Source organism: Mchenga conophoros, linkage group LG22, assembly GCF_057382185.1.
Source record: "Mchenga conophoros isolate Kocher_MC1m ecotype Shallow Benthic linkage group LG22, M_conophoros_male_GT1.1, whole genome shotgun sequence".
NCBI classification, from domain to species: Eukaryota; Metazoa; Chordata; class Actinopteri; order Cichliformes; family Cichlidae; genus Mchenga; species Mchenga conophoros.
This window is the reverse complement of record NC_140546.1, coordinates 36,517,434-36,535,488: the sequence shown is the minus strand read 5'-3', so window position 1 is coordinate 36,535,488 and position 18,055 is coordinate 36,517,434. Positions and strand designations below refer to the sequence as shown.

Genomic DNA, 18,055 nt, shown 5'->3' with positions numbered 1-18,055 from the left:
CTGAATCAAATGATTATTTCATTACCAGTCTCTGGAGAACTTCAAGACATGTTGAGGAGGTCATTTAGCCATTTCAATCAGCTGTGTTGGTTCAAGGACACATCTAAAACCTGCAGGACACCGGCCCTCGAGGCCTGGAGTTCGACACCTGTGTCCTAAACCCTTCATCCAATTTGGATGAAGATCGTCTCAAATGAAAGCTGCACATTATGTCAGTGTCCATTATATAATTGGAATATGTTTCAGTAAACGGGTAAAAGAAAAAAAGAAAGAAAACAACAGCAACTTGTGTCAGTGTCCAAATATATAAGGCCCTAACTCTGTGGTCTGCCACTGGGCTGCTGAGTTACTGGGGTTTCCAACACTTCCACTTTTGACACCAGTGAATACCACTTCCAGTTGATTGTGTATCATCGTGGAGTAAAGATTCACCGACAGTGGCATCTTGTACACTTCCACACTGCCTTACAGTGAATGACCCATTCTTTCACAAATGTTTGTGAGGCAGGTTGCAAAGCCAGTGATTGATTTCACACACCTGTGGCAATAAAAACATCAAAAGATTAAGAGCTGTGGCTCCTATAGTTTTGTCCACATAGTGTATCTATTTATTGAGTGCATTAGAATTATTACATAAATATCTCCACTGTGCAAGCCCGTACTCTGAAGTTGCCAAATGGTAAGCAGACAGCAGCTTTTTCACTGTGACAAAAGCAGAACATCAGCGAGGTATTAAACAAAAAGACAAGCAAATGTCAAAGGAAGACCGGCCCCTCCTGGTTTTTAGCTTCCTATAATCACAATCAACCGTTCCTGCTGATCAAAATAGCTCACAGTATTTACTGTGTGGAGCAGGAGGTTCAAGGTGAGGTTCATGGTTTACTAGGTGAGCGGGAAGCGAAGACGCCCGATGTCTCCAGTATCGTCTTCCTCCGCGCCGTCTCTTTGGCCACGTTGTGGTTGAGCCGCCTCAGACGTTCCTGGACAAAGAAAGCTCAGGTTGTGTAATGTTTCTATATCGTTTTCACACCATTTTCAGGTAACTTGAATAGTTAGTATATCTGTGGTCGCCATGGAAATCGGAATTACAAGTCTCGTCATACAGTATTTGTAGTATACCTCCCTTACAGGGGCCCAATATTACATTATACTAATTTCCTGCCTAATGTCTGATGTGACGAAGGCTGATCGTAGGCATGCTGACGGGCAGAGCGTGATACAGAAGCTCAGCTACAGACTGGTCACTGACCTGAGCGTTCTGCAGGATGTTGTTTACTAGCACAACTCTACGCCTCGCATTCAGCAACTTCTTTACATATGGGTCCAGGTCCAGAGCCACCTTCTGATGTTCGTTTATCCTGCATAACTCTGAAAAACCGCACACAGCACGTTATTTATGAATCTTTTATAGCTGATGCTATATTTGAAGCAGGACCTTACCTGTGGCCAGACCGTCTATATGTTCTCTTAATTCCACTTGGCTTTTTCTGTAAAGAAACGTGAGTCACGTGAGTCCAGAGACAACTGAACAACAAAACAATCAGTCTGACGGGGAAAGTCAGCTGACTGTCAACAAGCTGGCGCGGTCTAATCTAACGAGGACGCGAGTTACCTGACCGAGTTCACATGCAGGTCGAGCTGCTGTATCGCTGGTCTCAGGAGGTCGAGCAAACCCTCGGCAACAGCATCGTTACCAGAAGAACCTTCGACTAAAGCTGTAGCTGCCATTTTACTGAACCAGCGCGAGCGGACAGGAAGTCGTGCCCTCGTGACGTCAGCGTCACAAGAACCTCTCCATTTTCTTCCCATCAGTAGCCAGGAGCACCATTTTAGGCTTTCGGATCGCGAAGGAGTCTCGATTTCCGCGTTATTACAATATTCCTGGGAGAGTTTGATATAGGGTCGCTTACCTAAGCGCTGTTTCAAACCGCGCGTGCGTGGGGAGCTGTATATGGTCAGTTGTATTTAAACAGGATACACGGACACCTATACGAAGCCGCCGTGCTGCTAAAGCTAACCTTAGCTAGCTTTGAGGCATTTCTCTACCAACGCAGAATCCGCTGTAAGTATGAGACGAAGTTGTTGTTCGTCGATAAACGACATGCTAGCGAAGACGAGGCGGAATCGTTACTCCGTGTTCTTGTCTCTGCAGTTTGTTATAACCGGATGGACACTCGCTAAACATTTAATTTTTCCACCGGACGTGATCGACAATTGGGTTAAAATTAAAGCGTTCTCTTAAAGAATCGATCCCTTTTGTTGCTGGTGACACAGAAAAGAGTTTAAAGAAGTTGAAAACTTTGCTAAGTCAACCAAACTGGCGGTGGTCTGAAGTGTAGCTTGGGTGGGAGGGGGTCGTGGGTTACTCCTACAGGGAGGATTTGTGTGACACTGTGTGTAGTCCTCTCTGTTAAACACGTGTGTAACAGCTGATGTTAATTACAGCAAATTCCTTGCAACAGTGACTTAAAAGTGGTAATTTAACTTCTAGTAGTAGTGCGTACATTATGTGTAAAAGAGAGGGAGGTGAAACACATTCTCTTTTCTGTTTCCAGGACTCTACAATCAAAGTCTTTCAAAATGAGTGCGGCTGCCTCCCAAAAAGTTGTCCTGAAAAGCACCACCAAAGTGTCCCTAAATGAGCGGTGAGAGGCTACGCACCCTGTCAGAAATTAGTCACCTGCTGCCAGCCTTGGCTTGTGCAGGTTCTGATACTCTCTGCGGAACCTACTGTTGGGACCAAACCTGATATGGATGCAGCTCTGGCTGTTCCCGTGTGTGCGCTGCTCATTCAACTCTCTTGGCCCTGTCCTTGTTTGTGTTACATGTAAATGAAGTGTGGGGCAGGAGGGGCTTGCCCAGGCCAAATGTTTTGTGTGAGCAGCACGCACATGTAGACGAGGGGTGACTGTAGCGGTCGTGGTTGGTAAAGCATACGCAGAACCAGACCACCATCCTGTAAATGCCTCGGCACGCTGGCTCCCTGTTTAAACAGCACTGTATACGTCATGTATACACCATTAAATGGGACAGGAGGGCTAAAGCTAAGTCAGTGAGATGGGGCATCTCGTCTTTTCTGCCTCTCATCTTTTTCTCTCTCAGACCAGTAAAAGTGAAGCTTTTTATCTCCTCGTGTTCTATCATCTTTCTTCTTCTTCTTTCTCCTTTCCCTGCTCAGAGTACTCAGTCCTAGCTTGGACGTGACAAGGGACTACCCCTTCCCCCCAGTTCCCTAGTTCCTGACCACTTGGTGGTTTAAATAAAGTCACGGTCCATCCTGTAAGTGGCTGGGTGCCAAAGCACACCTCATGCCCTGGCCTCTGCTGCTGCGACATGATGACATCCCTGCAGTGTCAGCTGGAGGCTCGTAAGTGGCAATTGTGGCTCTTCTTCTGAAACTTTCTCTCTCCTTCTGTCCTGAAGTCTGCTTTCAACTGTTTTTTCTCCTTGTGTTAATTTTACAACACAGGCTAAAGTCAAGTGTAAGTAACTCTGGAATATCATATGATTGAGAGAGAAAATAAGTGCCAACAAGTGGAACAAAGTCTAACATGACTAAAGAGCTGCCACGATCGTCCATATGAGAAATGACATGATGTGGAACCCTGCTTCCTCCTCCTCTGTATATCCCCTGTCCCCTTCTTTTACTTCCTCCTTCTTTTTCCCTCCCACCTCTAAAGCTTCACTAACATGCTGAAGAACAAGCAACCCACTGCGGTAAGCATTCGAGCCACCATGCAACAGCAGCATTTGGCTAGCGCCCGCAATCGTCGGCTGGCCCAGCAGATGGAGAACCGGCCTTCGGTGCAAGCCGCTCTGAATCACAAGCAGGTGAGCGCGACGCTCGGGTGAAATTGGTGTCCGTGGCACTGTTGGTTCCATCTGAATATGTTTAACCCGAATTAAGGCTACGTCCACACGTACACGAGTGTTTTTGAGAACGCAGCTTCTTCTGTGCGTTGGGCCTTTCATCCACACGTGCACGGCGTTTTGCATCACTGAAAACAGATTTTTAAAAACTTTATGTGTGGACTCAACGCCAAGGGTGTGCACCTTTTTTTTTGCATCACACGTTATTGTTTCCATGCGATGAATTTCTACAATATTGACAAAATATTGTTGCTGTTAATCTGCAGCTTTTACATGCTTTCATATACAAATACAGTTTAGAAAGACATCTTTGTTTACGCTTTCCCTCCCAGGCTGCTCGACTTCTGATTGGCTAACATTTCTACACAGTTAGGATTATAGACAGGGCTGCACATAAGTGGTCTGCAGGTGCGCATGCGCTGTCAAAATAAAAGATGCGCACCAGATAAGAAGTTGCAACGCGCGTTTGCGTACATAAGATTTTCTGGAGGAGGACAGACATTTGTTTAGAACTCTTAAAGATGTCGAAGAAGCTCCTTTAAGCAATTACTGTGGTGTTCCTCCACCTCCAAAGAATAGCAGAAGGAGTCCGAACTACAAAAGAAGCACGTATTCTCGTAAGTGGTTGCAGGAGGTGAGCTGGCTTCAAACAAATGATGAACGCACAGAGATGTGGTGCGGAATGTGCCGTGAAATTCCCACTCTAGTGGACAAAAACACTGCCTTTTATATGGACGCAAACGCGCGTTGTAATTTCTTATCTGGTGCGCGTCTTTCATTTTGACAGCGCATGCGTACCTGCGGCCCACTTATGTGCAGCCCTGATTATATCGCCACCTGTTGCTTTGGGTCGTTTTTGAAAGCTATTCAATTTGTTTTTTGCATATAAATGTTGACGGGATTTTTTTATTTAAACGGAAAATCTCAGTTTACAAAAACACCTGTGTCCATGTGGACGTGGCCTGAGTGTGTGAGTAGAGAAGGAAATCAGTCACCCGTGGTTCTCTGATGCTGCTGTTCACCACAGCAGTGGGTAAATAAAGAGCACATCCGAAGCTGAACTGCATCTATGGTCCAGTCAGAATCTGTGATCTTGAATATTTTGGATCCATCCAGTCCTCCAGCTGGTCTCTGACCTGGTCAGTCTGTGGACAAAGTGTGATGTGAAATTTAAAAAAAAAAAAGATTACCTGGAGCCTGCAGACATCAAACCACAGTGTCAGCAGTGATGCTGAGGGATGGTATCAGGTTTGATAGGAAAACACCTGGATTTTTCCATTTTTATATTAACAATGACGTAAAAGCGATCGTGCCAAAACGGTTTATTATTCCAGCCATTCCCCAAACCTTGGACTGCCACAGCCCAGTTTGAAATGTGAAAAGCTTCTGCTGCTCACAGCTCTGATCAGTGTTTGACAATTAGGCATTTCTTTTACGTTTCGGGTGACTTAATTCTCCACACGCTGCTCTGATTTCCAAATGTTCTTTCCAAATAACGGGGATTGAAAAATGGGTCGGAAGACGATCATCCCCTGGGCTTGTTTCAGTTTTCATGGCAACCTTAAACTGACTGCAGAGTCCAAGTTAAAATGTCCTTTTTGACAGAAATGTTCAAAGCCCTTTGATTTTGGAACAACTCCTGTACAAGTATAAGACCTTTTAAAATGATGTAGTCTATAATAACAAGTTCCTGGCTCTTTCAAAATTAAAATCAAAGGAAGAATCCAGCTAAGGTACCGACAGCATTTTAGATTTGATTTCTTATTTGTTAACGTTTGTGATTGGAGTCGACTGCAGCGTTTGTGCAGAGTGTGAGAGTCCTGGGTGAAACGTGTGCATGCACACAGAGCAGCATGATTGCAGCCTTCATCGCAGCTCTGTGGCAGCACGTGAAATCCAGCCTGCCCAGCACCTGTAGGTCACGCTGGCCTCGTTCAGTAAAGACTTGCTGTGAGTCTGAGCCGCAGGTCATTACGAGGCTCCTGTTACTGCCATGTGCAAGATGATATTTCCTGAGGATTCAGCTTACTGATTTTAATTTTGTCGTAATTGCTTTTGTAATGTAGCATTTGTAATTAACATGTGTCAGAGCCTAAAGCAGCGACTGGGGAAGAGCAACATCCAAGCCCGGCTGGGTCGGCCTGTTGGGGCTCTGATGCGTGGAGGACCTCCTGGAGGCAGAGGAGGAATGCGCGGGATGAACAGAGGAGGTCTTCGGGGACGAGGCAGAGGAGGCATAATGAGGGGAGCTCTGTCCCTGAGAGGTATGTATCAACAAACTTCAGTGTCTGCCTGGATTCTAATGGCATCCTTTAAGCTGTGTACATACTGGAAGTGATTTGCAGGAGACTGTAGATGGTGAAACACATTTGGCAGGTGGGACCCAGGATCTTATCTCTCATCTCAACGTCCATGCAAGCGACTACCAATGAGTGCGCAGGGTGCCATTGATTGACATGTAGCCTAGCATCGAATGCATTAGAGAATTACCTAGGCAACTGGTACCTGGGATGTCTGCAGGAGACGGGCCGCCAACCTTAATGCCATGTGGGACTAGTGAAATGCTTTCAGAAACGTTGGTTTGACTGTCGCTTCGTTTTTAAGTCTTGCTTCGTGCTCCTACTGAGTGTTGGCTTTGCATTACACAGGGAAGCGAGGTTCTACAGGTGGGCCCATGCGAGGCCGTGGTTCTGCCGGTCGTATGGCAATGCGTAGAGGAGGCCGCCAGCGTGGTGCAGGTGTTGGAAGAGGAGGAGCTCTGTCCCGAGGAGCAGCTCGAGGAATGCCCAGAGGTCAGGGGCTTATTGTTATTTAATTCAGCTTATTTGTGTAGCACCAGTGAACTGTCATTTTTTAATATCTATTCAAAACTGTTTTATTCATACAGTGCAAGTCACAGCAGCGCTCGCCTCAAAGTGCTTCATGTTACGGTAGAGACGCTGACACAGGACAACAAAAAGTGATAACTAATGACTAAATGTAGAGTGGGGTAAATGCTGTAGCTGGATAAAGGTGCATAAAGTGCATCATGGGAAGCTCCTGGCAGCCTAGGCCTATTGTAGAGTAACTAAGGAAGGATTCAGGGTCACCTGATCCAGCCTTAACTATATGCTTTATTAAAAAGGAAAGGTTTGAGCCTAATCTTAAAAAGGACAGAGGGTGTCTGTCTCCTGGATCCAGACTGGGAGCTCTTCCACAGAAGCTGAAGGCTCTGCCTCCCATTTAAACTTCAATTATCTGATGAGCTACAAGTGAAGCAGCAGATTGGGAGCGAGGTGCTCTGTTGGGGTGATGCGGTTCTTTGAGGGCTCTAAGATAAGATTATTGAAGACTTTGTGAGGGGGACTTTAAATTCAGAGCCAACAAAACATTTGCTCTTCAGTTGAACAAACTCCTGAAGATTTCTGCTCTGTGTTGCTTGACAGGTCGCGGGGGGCTGCGTGGACGTGGCGGTTTTGCTGGGCGACGTGGACGTGGCCGAGGTGTCGGTAGACCGGCTGTTACTCGCGAGCAGCTGGACAACCAGCTGGATGCCTACATGTCAAAGACTAAGGGACATTTGGACGCAGAACTGGATGCCTACATGGCCCAGGCAGACCCCGACTCTATGGAGTAAAGGACTGTGGACTGAGCACACAGAGGCGCTGAAGTTGGACGAACAGTGTAGTGTTGATGTGCTGAGAAATGATTGTTAATTTAGCTGAAAGTGATGACACTTTAGGTGGCACCCAGTAGCGGTCTAAACAATATTGTGTGGGTCACTGCTCGGTTGTGCATCGACCCGCTCGTTCAGAGCCCTTTTAATCCTGGAGGGAGTTCTTATGCATTAACAAACCCTGCTGTTTCTAGACTTCTGTGTCCAAGACGGGTTTTTTCCGTTGTCATTTTTTTTATTTATTTTTTTTTCTCCAAAGGGACAAACTGTCAAAATTTTACATTTGTTGAAAGCAGTTTTTAAATGTGCTTTTCTTTTAAACATTTGCCTGCTCGAATCGTGGGAATTCAGAAGTTTTAAGCATCACTTTGTTTGCCGTTTGCTTACAGTGAAATGTTCTAGGTGAAATTTGAATTAAAGTGGAAACTATTTCCTTAATTGTGTCAAATGTCTGAGTTTTAAATGTGCATTCACATCCAAGAGCTGGCTGTCTTTGAATGGTGTTTTTGTAGGAGGGGGGGTTGATGCTTTCACTTCTGCTGTTTTCACAAAGTAACTTTGAGGATGCCATGTTCATTTTGGGCCGAAGATGGCTTTGTTGCACCAACAGAATAGTTCTCATGAGTCTGTGGGGTATCTAATGAAGTCAGAGGACTTAGTGCCACAAAAAATAAACAACTTTTGGAAAAACCTTGTTTGTTTTTTTAATGAAACTGAATTATTCCCAAGTCTTTCACTTTGCCCTCTTTGACTTTTTTTTTGTAAAAAGAAAACTACAGTGAGTTTCTGGAGTTTGGAGGCTCAGCATTTCTCTCAGCTTGTACTTGGGTGCAGTCTTTGATCTGAATAGTTTGTTGTGACTTGATTGGATTTTAGAATCTTATTTCTTCATTGTTCAGCTGTGTTTGGTTAATTTTCTGCGATGAATTTTAATGTAGTTCCTGTTTTGTTTAGAAATCGTTCGTGTGTCAACACAAAAGGTTAAACAGACCCGTTAAAGTATGCTTGTAGGTAACATTCACAAAGGTAGCATGGTTTGGCACTTAATTTTACCCGTCAGAGTATTTTTCTAGCTAATATTCATAAAGGTAGGACAATTTGCCACTGAATTTCGTGTTGTGCGCATGCGCAGAAACAACGGGTAGGATGGATTACCAGAACACCGGATCAATCCAAAGATTGATAATGCTGATACCACATTGGTATCAGATGGTTGCATAATGCGATCAGTATTTAAATTTGCATTTAGTACTGTTGCTGTTTCATCCGAAAGTGGACGTCTCTGTGCTAAAAGCACTTGTCACGTGTCTTGCATATTTTGTTGCCAAGCCCTCAAATGAATGAGGCTGAGCAGACGCGTGACGTATGTAGAACGCAGTGAGTGATGGCAGACACAAAGGAGCATCCTGTGGAGACACAAACACTAGAAACTTTGCAGGAAGGCTATTTGCTATTGTGACACCAATTTATACAAACAAGAACACTCGCGATAAACACAGCTGCTTTGTACATTAATAGTATGGGCTCTTGCTATCAGCGACGCTGGAACTGTATTTGCTTAGCATCGGATCTGCAGCGTCGCGTGAGTAGGTGTCGAAAACCGGTTTCGAGTGACGTAACACTTCCTATAAAGGGCTTTGCGCCGGGTCTCGAGTTCCTTTCTCTGCGGTCCGTCATGCGAGGACGAGAGGTAAGCCGAACTGAGCGTGTTGGTCAGTTATGTCCTCTGTGTGTATATAGATATGTGGTTGCATACGTTTTATTATTTAAAACTTAAATGCGATGCTCTTAAACCTCTGTGAACATAGCTAACATCTAGCTTGGCGCTAAAACTGTACGCGTTTTTTAGTATACAAGCTTCCAACAATGCGCCAATTTATTTTTAAAAACGACAAAAAAATAAACCGTCGACTGGTTTTCCTCTGGTTAGAATCGCGTTTCACCGCACAGAATCACAAAGTCAGGACAGTCCTTACTCTGTGATTTGCTCGAACCCGGTGTTAACACAGGGTGTTAACTTCGGGACTCCCGGAGGGCCTGGTTAGCTTTCTGCGGGGAGTACGACCCGACCTACGCACGTGGAAGGCGCCGTGGCCGGCGTGTATGTTAGTGTGGGGTGCCCGAGGAATATCTGGCCGAGCAGAGAGGGCACTTCTGCTGCCCGCTCCACTCCGAGGCCTGTCCGTCAGCCTGCAGTGCGCGCTGTTGTCGGAGGGAGGCAGTGTGCCGGATGTGTTACAGCGTGTCTGTGAGCCAGCCGCGACAGAGCGAAGCTGTAATAGAAAAGCTGAGGTGAAACAAAGAGTTAAAATGATGAAAAGCGTCGCTGCAGCCGCTGTCTGTGCTTTTCCTGCTTTATATTTTGCGCTCTGGGTTTTTTCGTGGTTCTTTCGTACTCTGAGCTCTGCTATCGCTCCGTGCTCTGTTCCGGCTCACTTGTCAACCAATCAAAATTCGGCAGGCTCAAACGTCATCAGCTTCCAACGACGCGCAGTCAGGGTCTTGGAAATAATTGAATGTCTGTATTAAGTCCTCTAAAAGGCCTGTGAAGACCAACGTGGGCTGCATGTGGCCCACGACGTAAAATGAGTGTGAAAGCCGTCCTTTAGAAGTTTCCAGAAGTGCAACGTATAAATGTAGAGACAAGACTGTTTCTGGTAACCTGTAGTCAAAAACTACTGTACATCGATGCATTATTATCATAGCAAGTGTTAACAAGGCAAGCCTGCCTTATTGATATATCTAAGCTTGTATTACCATGGAGACGGTGCTATTAATTAAGAAACCAGAGTATTAAGAGCAGTGCACCTCTTGCCGTGTGAAAGAATGCAGCTTGGGTGTTATGAACTGAATCGTATGCATATTTTTATATGGTATCTGCCCACAATGCCACAGTGCAATCACCTGCTGGGGTTTTCCTGCACTGTGGACTAATCCCTGGGCTACAGTGGCTATAGAACATCAGGTTTTGCTTTCACCTCTGCATCATTGGTTGCTTAGTGGTGACAATGAGCCCTGACACACTCGACATACAAGTTTGCATCTCCTCCCATTTAACACAAACTTCTCGTTTTGCAGGATGTGATGGGGAGCAGTGGCTCTACAGTTCTTGCTGCTGCGATGGTGCATGTGGTCAGTTGTATTTAATGTTTGTTTCAACAAAACTGTACTGTAATGGCTGATTTTTGTCTGGTTGCAACGCTCATGGGTCAGCCTCAGCTAAAGCACTATTAAAGATTTGTTAATCCAAGCAACAAAGCAGAAGATAAACAGTGGATGTTTTCACTTCAACAACAGAAATGGGCTTTAGAGTCCAACCATAATCTGCTTGGCTGTGGTGCCTCAGCTAAATATCCATTTCTTCCTGTGTTTTAAAAAAACAAAAACCTGCTTTAGCAGTGGTGAAGCACCAAAATGAATATGACACACTACTTTCACGCATGACTGTTGATTAGCACAGTATGAGCTCTGGTTCTGTCAAGTGGGCCATAAAGCTTATGCAGTGCAAAGAGCAATATATTCTCTTGCAACCCACTGCTGCAGACTTTCCGCAGCAGTGTTACTAATGAGGACTAACATCTGTTGGTGACCTCGCATGTTCTGTAAACTGACCTGAAATTTCAGTTTGAAAACTTGTTAAAACGAGAAACTGTACCGTTTCCCTGCAGGTGTCGCAGACGACGCTTCAGTCCAACTCGGTAAGTCGTGCTTGAGGACTAATGTGCTGTAGACCAAGTAATGATGATTGGCTTAATATGTTCAACTGCTCTGAAGTGTGAGTGACAGCTGCCTCTCTGAACACCTGCTGCACTGTAACCACAAACTGAGTGTTGTTGAAGTCCCGCTGACCTCCATCCTACCTCCTTCTGGCAGGTTTTCCTCTTGACCTGACTTTCTGCACTGAGGCAGCAGTAAACGGTACGTCGCGTTTCTGCATCCATATCACTCCCACGATGTAAATGTCCACCACAGTGAAAACCAGACTGACACATGATTAAATCAGTGAATCAAGATGTGCAAAAGGAAAAACAAGATCTGTTAGAATGAATGTTAATCTCAAGGAGAAGTGAATTGGAGCCACAATGGCAGCACTGTGTGGTATCTGCAGCCAGCTGCTTCGTTAGCTGGTTTGTTCAAAAGTCAGTGCAAGATGAACTCAACAAATGGCATCGTTGGTCTCCCGACTGCTTGTGTTTGGAGTCCTGGTAAACATGTTGGTACACACTGCATTACTCGTGGATCCGTACTCATCAAATAAAGCTGTTTTTGTTTTTTTCCTGCAACTTAATTTTTGTTGCTGATCTGAAAATGAATTGCTTTTGTAATCAGCCATGGTGTTTGTCCCAGTAACCCTGCATCAACTGCTGAGCTCACTGTTTACCTTTTTCCAGGTTTCTGCTGCCACAACTGATCATGTCCTGATCCAAGGTTTCAACTGCAGTAATGAAGGTGAGGATTGGCCCAAAGGACAAAAGGGGCTGGAGCCTTGGTCCTTCCTTACTAATGTCTGTGGAAATGTGTTTTTGCACAGAGTAAGAACAAGTGCATATGCAGATTCTCTTGTTTCTAACGCTGTTTATCTTGTGTAACTAAAATAATTTTGTATCAGCAGGTTGTGCCAAAATGTTGCTGCCACACCTCATTCCCCTGTAAGTGTCAACATGTTTCCCACGAGGTGCAAGTGACAAACCCTCTATTGTTAGGAGGAAGCAGCAGACTGTCCAACTGAAGACGCTGAAATAAATCAAGTTCAAGTAAGAAATTGACTGGTGCTTGATGTAGTCGTGCATATCATTTATGCTCCGTAGTATGCTGAGGTCTATCCCGACAGACCTTTCTCTGTAGGGCCGTGTCGTTGGAAATGCCTCACAAAGTAAATCTGTTTCGCTTTACCCACATGTTCACTGCCATGAACGTTGTGAGATACTGATGCAGAACAAGTGTCTGTCAAATATTACCAACTGCTCCATAGATTTTCTATTCTGTCATTGTTTACAAGTCTTATCAGTGGACTGTTTTCATATCACTGGTTAGGGTGGACCACACAGATAAACATGGATAGGAGTAATCGGTATAGTGTGAGTACCGTGAGGTTCTGTGCATACCACGAGCCTGCTTTAACAGAGTTTCTTTTTTTAAATTTAATATTTTTTTAAATGAATGATCTCTGAAAATCCCTGAACTCTATAAAACTCACAACATGAGGTTTTCAGCAACATTTGGAAATTTTAAAAAGAGGGAGAGATCTGGAGCAAAGAGGCAGAGCAGTTACCGCGACGATGAGCTCAGGTGGCATGGAGGAATTCTTTCCGAGCATCAAAAACAGCAGCACTTGTTACCGTAATCAACATTAAAACTTCTCCAGTATGAGGAAAAGCCAGCTGCTCGCATGCAAAGTGACAGCAGTGAAAATGAAATGTGCAGGTGAACAATTAACTTTAGACTTGACAGTTAACTGAAGCCTGCAGCAAGCAGGCCTGGGTCTAAAGACGGTCTTCATTAGAACATGACAGGACACGCTCCAATAATTTAATAAACTCTCCATATTACTGTGAAGCACTTTGGTGTGCCTTCGGGTTTTTAAATGTGCTATATAAATAAAGTTGTATTGTAAACCCATGTGTTTCAGAATCTGAAGGCTGTCCTGCCTGCATGGAAAGGACTGCAGCTGATCGCTGTAAGTAGTGTTTGTGTGTCAAAGTGGTCATGAACCAAGGCTGTCAGGATTCTGTGTTCCTGTTTAGCTGTGGACATGACCAAAAAGCAAGCCATCCCAGTGGGCTTCTCAAGCAACCAGCTTAGAAGAACCTGTTGGGAACACTTCCTGAGGGGTATATGAAAAAGCAAAATTCCAGGATTAGTGACATGTTGAGGCTTCACTTTCAGGAAGGTGTCGCTCAGTCACTTTGATTCAATAAAAATGTATTTCTATAAGGCCAGTTCACAGTAAAGGTGCTTTTAATGTAAAAGAAGCTCCAGCAGAACCAGGCTCAGGGGGTGGCAGTCGTCTCCTGTGACTGGTTTGGGGTGAGGGTAAACGATCATGATGTCGTTGCTATAACGACGCCTAGCCCATTGGGGCAGTAGTTGAGTGTAGTGACAAACTGTAGAGTCGAGCTAAGCAGCTGACATATTCAACACAATTGATGTCACTGACTTCACTTAGTGACGGTGCTGCAGTCATTCTGTGTCTGAAATCTGTTCTTTTCCTTTCAGGAGTGGATCAGTGATTCCTGAGAGGAGACGGTTCTCCAGGCTGACGCTGGCTTTGGAGGAAACGTGTTGTAACCTTTGCAAATGAGGATTTAATAAAGGATGTTGTGTTACAGCAAACCTTGACTTGGCACTTGTGTTTGGACCTTGTTTAAGTCTTTGGCTTGCAGAAACAAGGTCAATGAATACTTGGTGGTAATACATTTTAAAGCTCCGTACTTCATGATGATTTTGGGACATGGATGTCTGAGGGTTGATGTTTACACTAGTGCTGTCAAGAGATTAAAAAAAAATAGATTAATTAATTATGATTTTTAATTAATTGATCTAATTAATCTCTTTTTTAATCTCACCTAAAAATAGCTGAGGAAAGCCCTCAACTTATTGTGGCAGACCAAAAGACTGATATAACAAAGAAAGTGACTTTATAAAGTCATTTATTGTTTAACAAACGTTAAACAGATGCAACCATTTACATACTGTTGTATTCTTTTGTAAAATAAGTGGAAAAATAAATACAAATAAAATCAAATAAATTAAGTGCTGCAAGTTAGCACATCAGAGTTGCTCTTTTCTGAGCAATACAGCACTGAAATTCCTCTGCTTCAGATAATGAAAAATAAAACTGACATTGCAGTGCTGCAAGTTAGCACATCAAAGTATTCTTCCATCACAAAAAAAAGTGCTGAACATCAAGCAATCTATTCTAGTAGGCTACAAATGACACAGCAGCTATGCTGACCACATGTGTCTCATTTCTTCTTCCTCAGCCAGTCGCTAAGACACACCAGCCTGGTAACATTTTCTGGAAGCAAGGCTGCCCTTTTCTTTTGCACTATGTGGCCTGCAAGGCTAAAGAGTCTCTCACAGGGTACAGAGGTAGCTGGGGAGGCCAGGTACTTTTGTGCTAGGACTGACAGCTTTTCATAGACTCCTGAGTGAGCATACCCCCACTGCAGGGGACAGTCATCAATACTGATGCTGGGTTCTGCTCTGTAGCGCTGCAGCTCTCCAGACTCAATTCCATCTTCTGAGTCAGAGTCAGACCCCAGAAGGAGTTCGCTCCTCCTCTTCTTCTGAGCTGGTCCATCATCCTCTGTGGAGGGCTGGAGACTATCTGCTCTTCTGGGCTCTGCTGCCTGGAGCATATTCTCCAGAATGGTCCACACCTGAATGAATGAATGAATGAATGATTGTGATTAAAACTAAGTGCTTTTTTTTTTAATTTTATTTAATCTTGTAAAGAACTTTGTGTTCCATATAATAAATAAAAGTTTGATTTGATAATGAATTGGACTCATTAGTCCAGCTTAACCTTATTGTCCTACCTGTTCCCTCTTTTCTCTTGGAAGACATTTCAAATCCTTAAACCGTAGATCCAATGCTGTGGCCACCTCGAACCATATCTCGTTGCCATTAGCTCGTCGTGCTGCCAGATCCTTCTGGAAGGCATTCTTGAACTTCACCACGTAGGCAGGATCATCATCAGTAATGTCCATGACACGGTACAGATGGCGAAAAGCAGGCAGCACTACAGAGCAAGAGACGTAGGCCTCACCACCCAGCAGCTCTGTCACATACCTGCAGAGGTGGAGAGGTTTGCTAAATAAACCTAGCTGGATTCATTTAAATCAAAGTGTAACTGATTTCCAATTTAATTGTCCTTAAAAGTTCCTTGTTATGTTCATTAATTTTGATTTTACACATGTAACAGTAGTTTATATAATTAAAATGGGAAGGTGTTTATTTGAACTTACTTGCATGGTTCAAGCAGGAGCTCCAGCCTCTGCAGTTTCGCCCACTCAGCTTCGGTTGGCAAGACCAACCTGTGGTTCTGTTGGTCCAACGTAGCCTGGACAGCCTCTCGGTTACATAGGAGGCGTGAGACCATTGCGAGAGTCGAGTTCCACCTGGTGGGTACATCCTGTATAAGTTGATCGCTCTTCTTTCCGAGTGCTACTTGTTGTTGGTTAAGTTCTGTGGTACTCGCAGGGCTTTGTTTAAAATGACCAACAATCTTGCGGCACTTTGCCAGTACACCGACAAAACCACTGCTATCGAGACATACCGTGATGGTCCTCTGGAGAATGTGAGCATTGCAGGCGATGTGCTCATATGGAAGTGCTCTCATAGCAGCCAGCATGTTTGCTGCGCTGTCTGTGCCAATGGTGGATATCTTGTTTTCAATACCCCAGTCATTTGCTACCTTGAGGAACTGTTCGGCGCATTTATCAGCAAAGTGCCTGGTTTCTGTTCTCATGACGGTCAGTGCAAATGAGTTGAGGTTCCACTCACTATCAATAAAGTGTCCAGTCACCCCAAAATAGCTGTGGTTGCCAGCTGAGGTCCAGTGATCTCCGGTTATAGCAACACAGTTGGGAGAATCCTCCGCCAAAATCTCAAGTTTGTTTTTCTTTTCGCCGTCGTACATTTTGCTGATTTTGGTCGTTACTGTAGTCCTGCACGGCGGCTTGTATGACGGGTCATTGGACGCAATTTGCAACACCTCTGTCAATCCTTCGTCCTCTACTATATTTATCGGCCTACAGTTCATCGCTATCCACTTGGCAATAACATTAGTCAGCCTGTCGGTCGCAGACTTGCTCATACGAGGGGTATTCTCTAGTTTTGTTTGGCGAAAAGCTTTGCTCTGGCTTGCTATATTGCTAATGTCTTCACTGCTAGCTGTTGCTGCACTCGCGGCTGGGTGCTTTGCGTTGAGGTGATAGGCCAAACTTGAGCTGCTTCGGTGGTAAGCAAACTCCTTCTTACACTCTAGGCAGACCACTTTACCTTTGTCAATGGTGCCGTCGGGGCGTTTATGAAATACAAATTTCCCGTTCATTGGGCCAACAACTCTCAGATGCGCCTCCATATCCACACTGTAAGCTAATCACCACTTCTTACCTTGACCTCACGACGTGACTCCACCCCCAACAAGTCAAGCACAAGGAGCCCAGCACATAAAAACGGATTTTATAACATAGCAACTCTCATACAAAATCAATGACGTCAAGAGATTAAAAATTAGATTAACGAGATTAAAAAACATAACGCGCTAAATAGCATTGTAATTAATTAATCGCAATTAACGCGATAATTTGACACCCCTAGTTTACACGTGTTCAGGTCTGATGGTTCCAGAACCTACTGAGGGACGTGGGGATTTTTATTTTATCACTGACTATTTTTAAAGAAAAGATCAAGGTTTTATTTTTAAAATCTTGCCTTGTCATAGATTTAATTCCTGCACTGTCCTATTAAACTTGAGACTAGCACTCACTGATACTGGGTGTTTGATCCTGATGCAGAGGGCGCTGGTATACTGTAGTAGCTTACTTTCTCCACTAGGAGGCAGCAGTACTCCATTAGCTTGAACCTAACAAGTACAACCTACAAAAAGTAGGTTGAAGTTCACAGAGCTCAGAACGGCTTCGTGCAGGAACCAGACACCATATCGACGTTCCTAAGAAAGCTGCTGGGAGTTCTCCAATACTAGGTTTAACCTAGAAATGGCTAGATTTCTCCATGGGCTGTCATGAAGCTGTTGGGACAGGCTATTTTAACATCTTCTAGACTAGTGCTGTCAAACATGAGGCCTGGGGGCCAGGAAAACCCCAACCCAGCCTGCTTGGCTAGGTTGGGGTTTTCCTGAGGCCATACATTTTCTTTAGTCTATACTTGTCTTCACAGGTTTTAGTTTTACTTTCTTTCTCATGAAAACCTCCCATGTGTCCACTAACAGTACACCAAGGTAACTACATTTTCAATGTATTATTTTTGCACATGACTAATTGCAGGTTAAGCTCAGAGTCATTCGCTTTCTTTCTTTTGCTACAGGAAAAACTGAGAAATGTTGAACCTGCTGCTCTTTGTCTTATGTTAAAAGATCTTATTGATTGCACGTATAGTTGCACTCTTGCCACTGACTGAAATTAGTTTGACTCATCCATGTAAGGTAAGAGTATAAAATGAGCTTGACATCCCTGTTTTAGACCAAGACTCAGTATTATACTTCCCTTTTTAAATGCTTATATTGTACAAAACACTCCCTTATTTCCCTGAAGCTCATATAAAGGATATCCATCCAGTTTTAGCCCTCTGTTTAGTGTTGACCTCGAAACCTTGAGCGTTCGATTCATTCTTTAAAACAGCTACTGGACAAAAAAGGCTACAGTGAAACTGAAGATGTTCAAAAATTAAATATTTCAATAGGTTTATAATTTCATGTGCCTTATGTGTTTTTGTTTTTGCGAGTGATTATAATCTGTTTCGTTTATTCTACTTTATCAAAGTATTTGGTGATACTGTGAGCTT

General features: G+C 44.1%; 3 protein-coding genes, 1 long non-coding RNA gene and 2 other non-coding genes across 6 annotated transcripts; 4 read left to right on the top strand and 2 right to left on the bottom strand.

Moving 5' to 3' along the window:
• Nucleotides 1-585: 585 nt before the first annotated feature.
• Nucleotides 586-1,809, bottom strand: snapin (SNAP associated protein). The gene is made up of 4 exons (XM_085261915.1): nt 1,613-1,809; nt 1,441-1,487; nt 1,250-1,368; nt 586-980 (listed from the first exon to the last, which is right to left on the bottom strand). The coding sequence occupies exons 1-4, from the start codon at nt 1,807-1,809 to the stop codon at nt 873-875; spliced, it is 471 nt and encodes a 156-aa protein (XP_085118041.1). The 3' UTR covers nt 586-872.
• A 113-nt stretch (nt 1,810-1,922) lies between these two features.
• Nucleotides 1,923-8,215, top strand: chtopa (chromatin target of PRMT1a). Its single transcript, XM_085261914.1, has 6 exons — nt 1,923-2,062; nt 2,556-2,645; nt 3,681-3,831; nt 5,960-6,134; nt 6,519-6,662; nt 7,296-8,215. The coding sequence occupies exons 2-6, from the start codon at nt 2,581-2,583 to the stop codon at nt 7,484-7,486; spliced, it is 726 nt and encodes a 241-aa protein (XP_085118040.1). The 5' UTR covers nt 1,923-2,062; nt 2,556-2,580; the 3' UTR covers nt 7,487-8,215.
• An 898-nt stretch (nt 8,216-9,113) lies between these two features.
• LOC146549849 (uncharacterized) lies at nt 9,114-13,858 on the top strand. Its single transcript, XR_014890431.1, has 8 exons — nt 9,114-9,215; nt 10,604-10,657; nt 11,194-11,223; nt 11,399-11,443; nt 11,917-11,974; nt 12,138-12,279; nt 13,155-13,202; nt 13,742-13,858. It is a non-coding gene; the product is annotated as an uncharacterized LOC146549849 (long non-coding RNA).
• LOC146549851 (small nucleolar RNA SNORA8) lies at nt 11,613-11,750 on the top strand. The gene has a single exon (XR_014890592.1). It is a non-coding gene; the product is annotated as a small nucleolar RNA SNORA8 (small nucleolar RNA).
• Nucleotides 12,337-12,467, top strand: LOC146549850 (small nucleolar RNA SNORA18). Its single transcript, XR_014890591.1, has one exon. It is a non-coding gene; the product is annotated as a small nucleolar RNA SNORA18 (small nucleolar RNA).
• Nucleotides 13,859-14,158: 300 nt separating the features above from the next.
• On the bottom strand, nt 14,159-16,632 carry LOC146549848 (E3 SUMO-protein ligase ZBED1-like). Its single transcript, XM_085262476.1, has 3 exons — nt 15,496-16,632; nt 15,067-15,319; nt 14,159-14,907 (listed from the first exon to the last, which is right to left on the bottom strand). Exons 1-3 carry the CDS (start codon nt 16,611-16,613, stop codon nt 14,491-14,493), a joined length of 1,788 nt encoding a protein of 595 aa, XP_085118602.1. The 5' UTR covers nt 16,614-16,632; the 3' UTR covers nt 14,159-14,490.
• Between the last annotated feature and the right edge of the window lie 1,423 nt (nt 16,633-18,055).

Coding starts and splice junctions, on each gene's coding strand:
- snapin (XM_085261915.1), bottom strand. CDS start 1,809: ATGGGAAGAAAATGGAGAGGTTCTTGTGACGCTGACGTCACGAGGGCA. Junction 1,369..1,440: donor TATAGACGGTCTGGCCACAG/GTAAGGTCCTGC, acceptor GCGGTTTTTCAG/AGTTATGCAGGATAAACGAA. Junction 981..1,249: donor ACATCCTGCAGAACGCTCAG/GTCAGTGACCAG, acceptor TTCTTTGTCCAG/GAACGTCTGAGGCGGCTCAA.
- chtopa (XM_085261914.1), top strand. CDS start 2,581: ATGAGTGCGGCTGCCTCCCAAAAAGTTGTCCTGAAAAGCACCACCAAA. Junction 6,135..6,518: donor GGGAGCTCTGTCCCTGAGAG/GTATGTATCAAC, acceptor TGCATTACACAG/GGAAGCGAGGTTCTACAGGT. Junction 6,663..7,295: donor AGCTCGAGGAATGCCCAGAG/GTCAGGGGCTTA, acceptor GTTGCTTGACAG/GTCGCGGGGGGCTGCGTGGA.
- LOC146549848 (XM_085262476.1), bottom strand. CDS start 16,613: ATGGAGGCGCATCTGAGAGTTGTTGGCCCAATGAACGGGAAATTTGTA. Junction 15,320..15,495: donor CTCCTGCTTGAACCATGCAA/GTAAGTTCAAAT, acceptor CCACCTCTGCAG/GTATGTGACAGAGCTGCTGG. Junction 14,908..15,066: donor CAAGAGAAAAGAGGGAACAG/GTAGGACAATAA, acceptor TCATTCATTCAG/GTGTGGACCATTCTGGAGAA.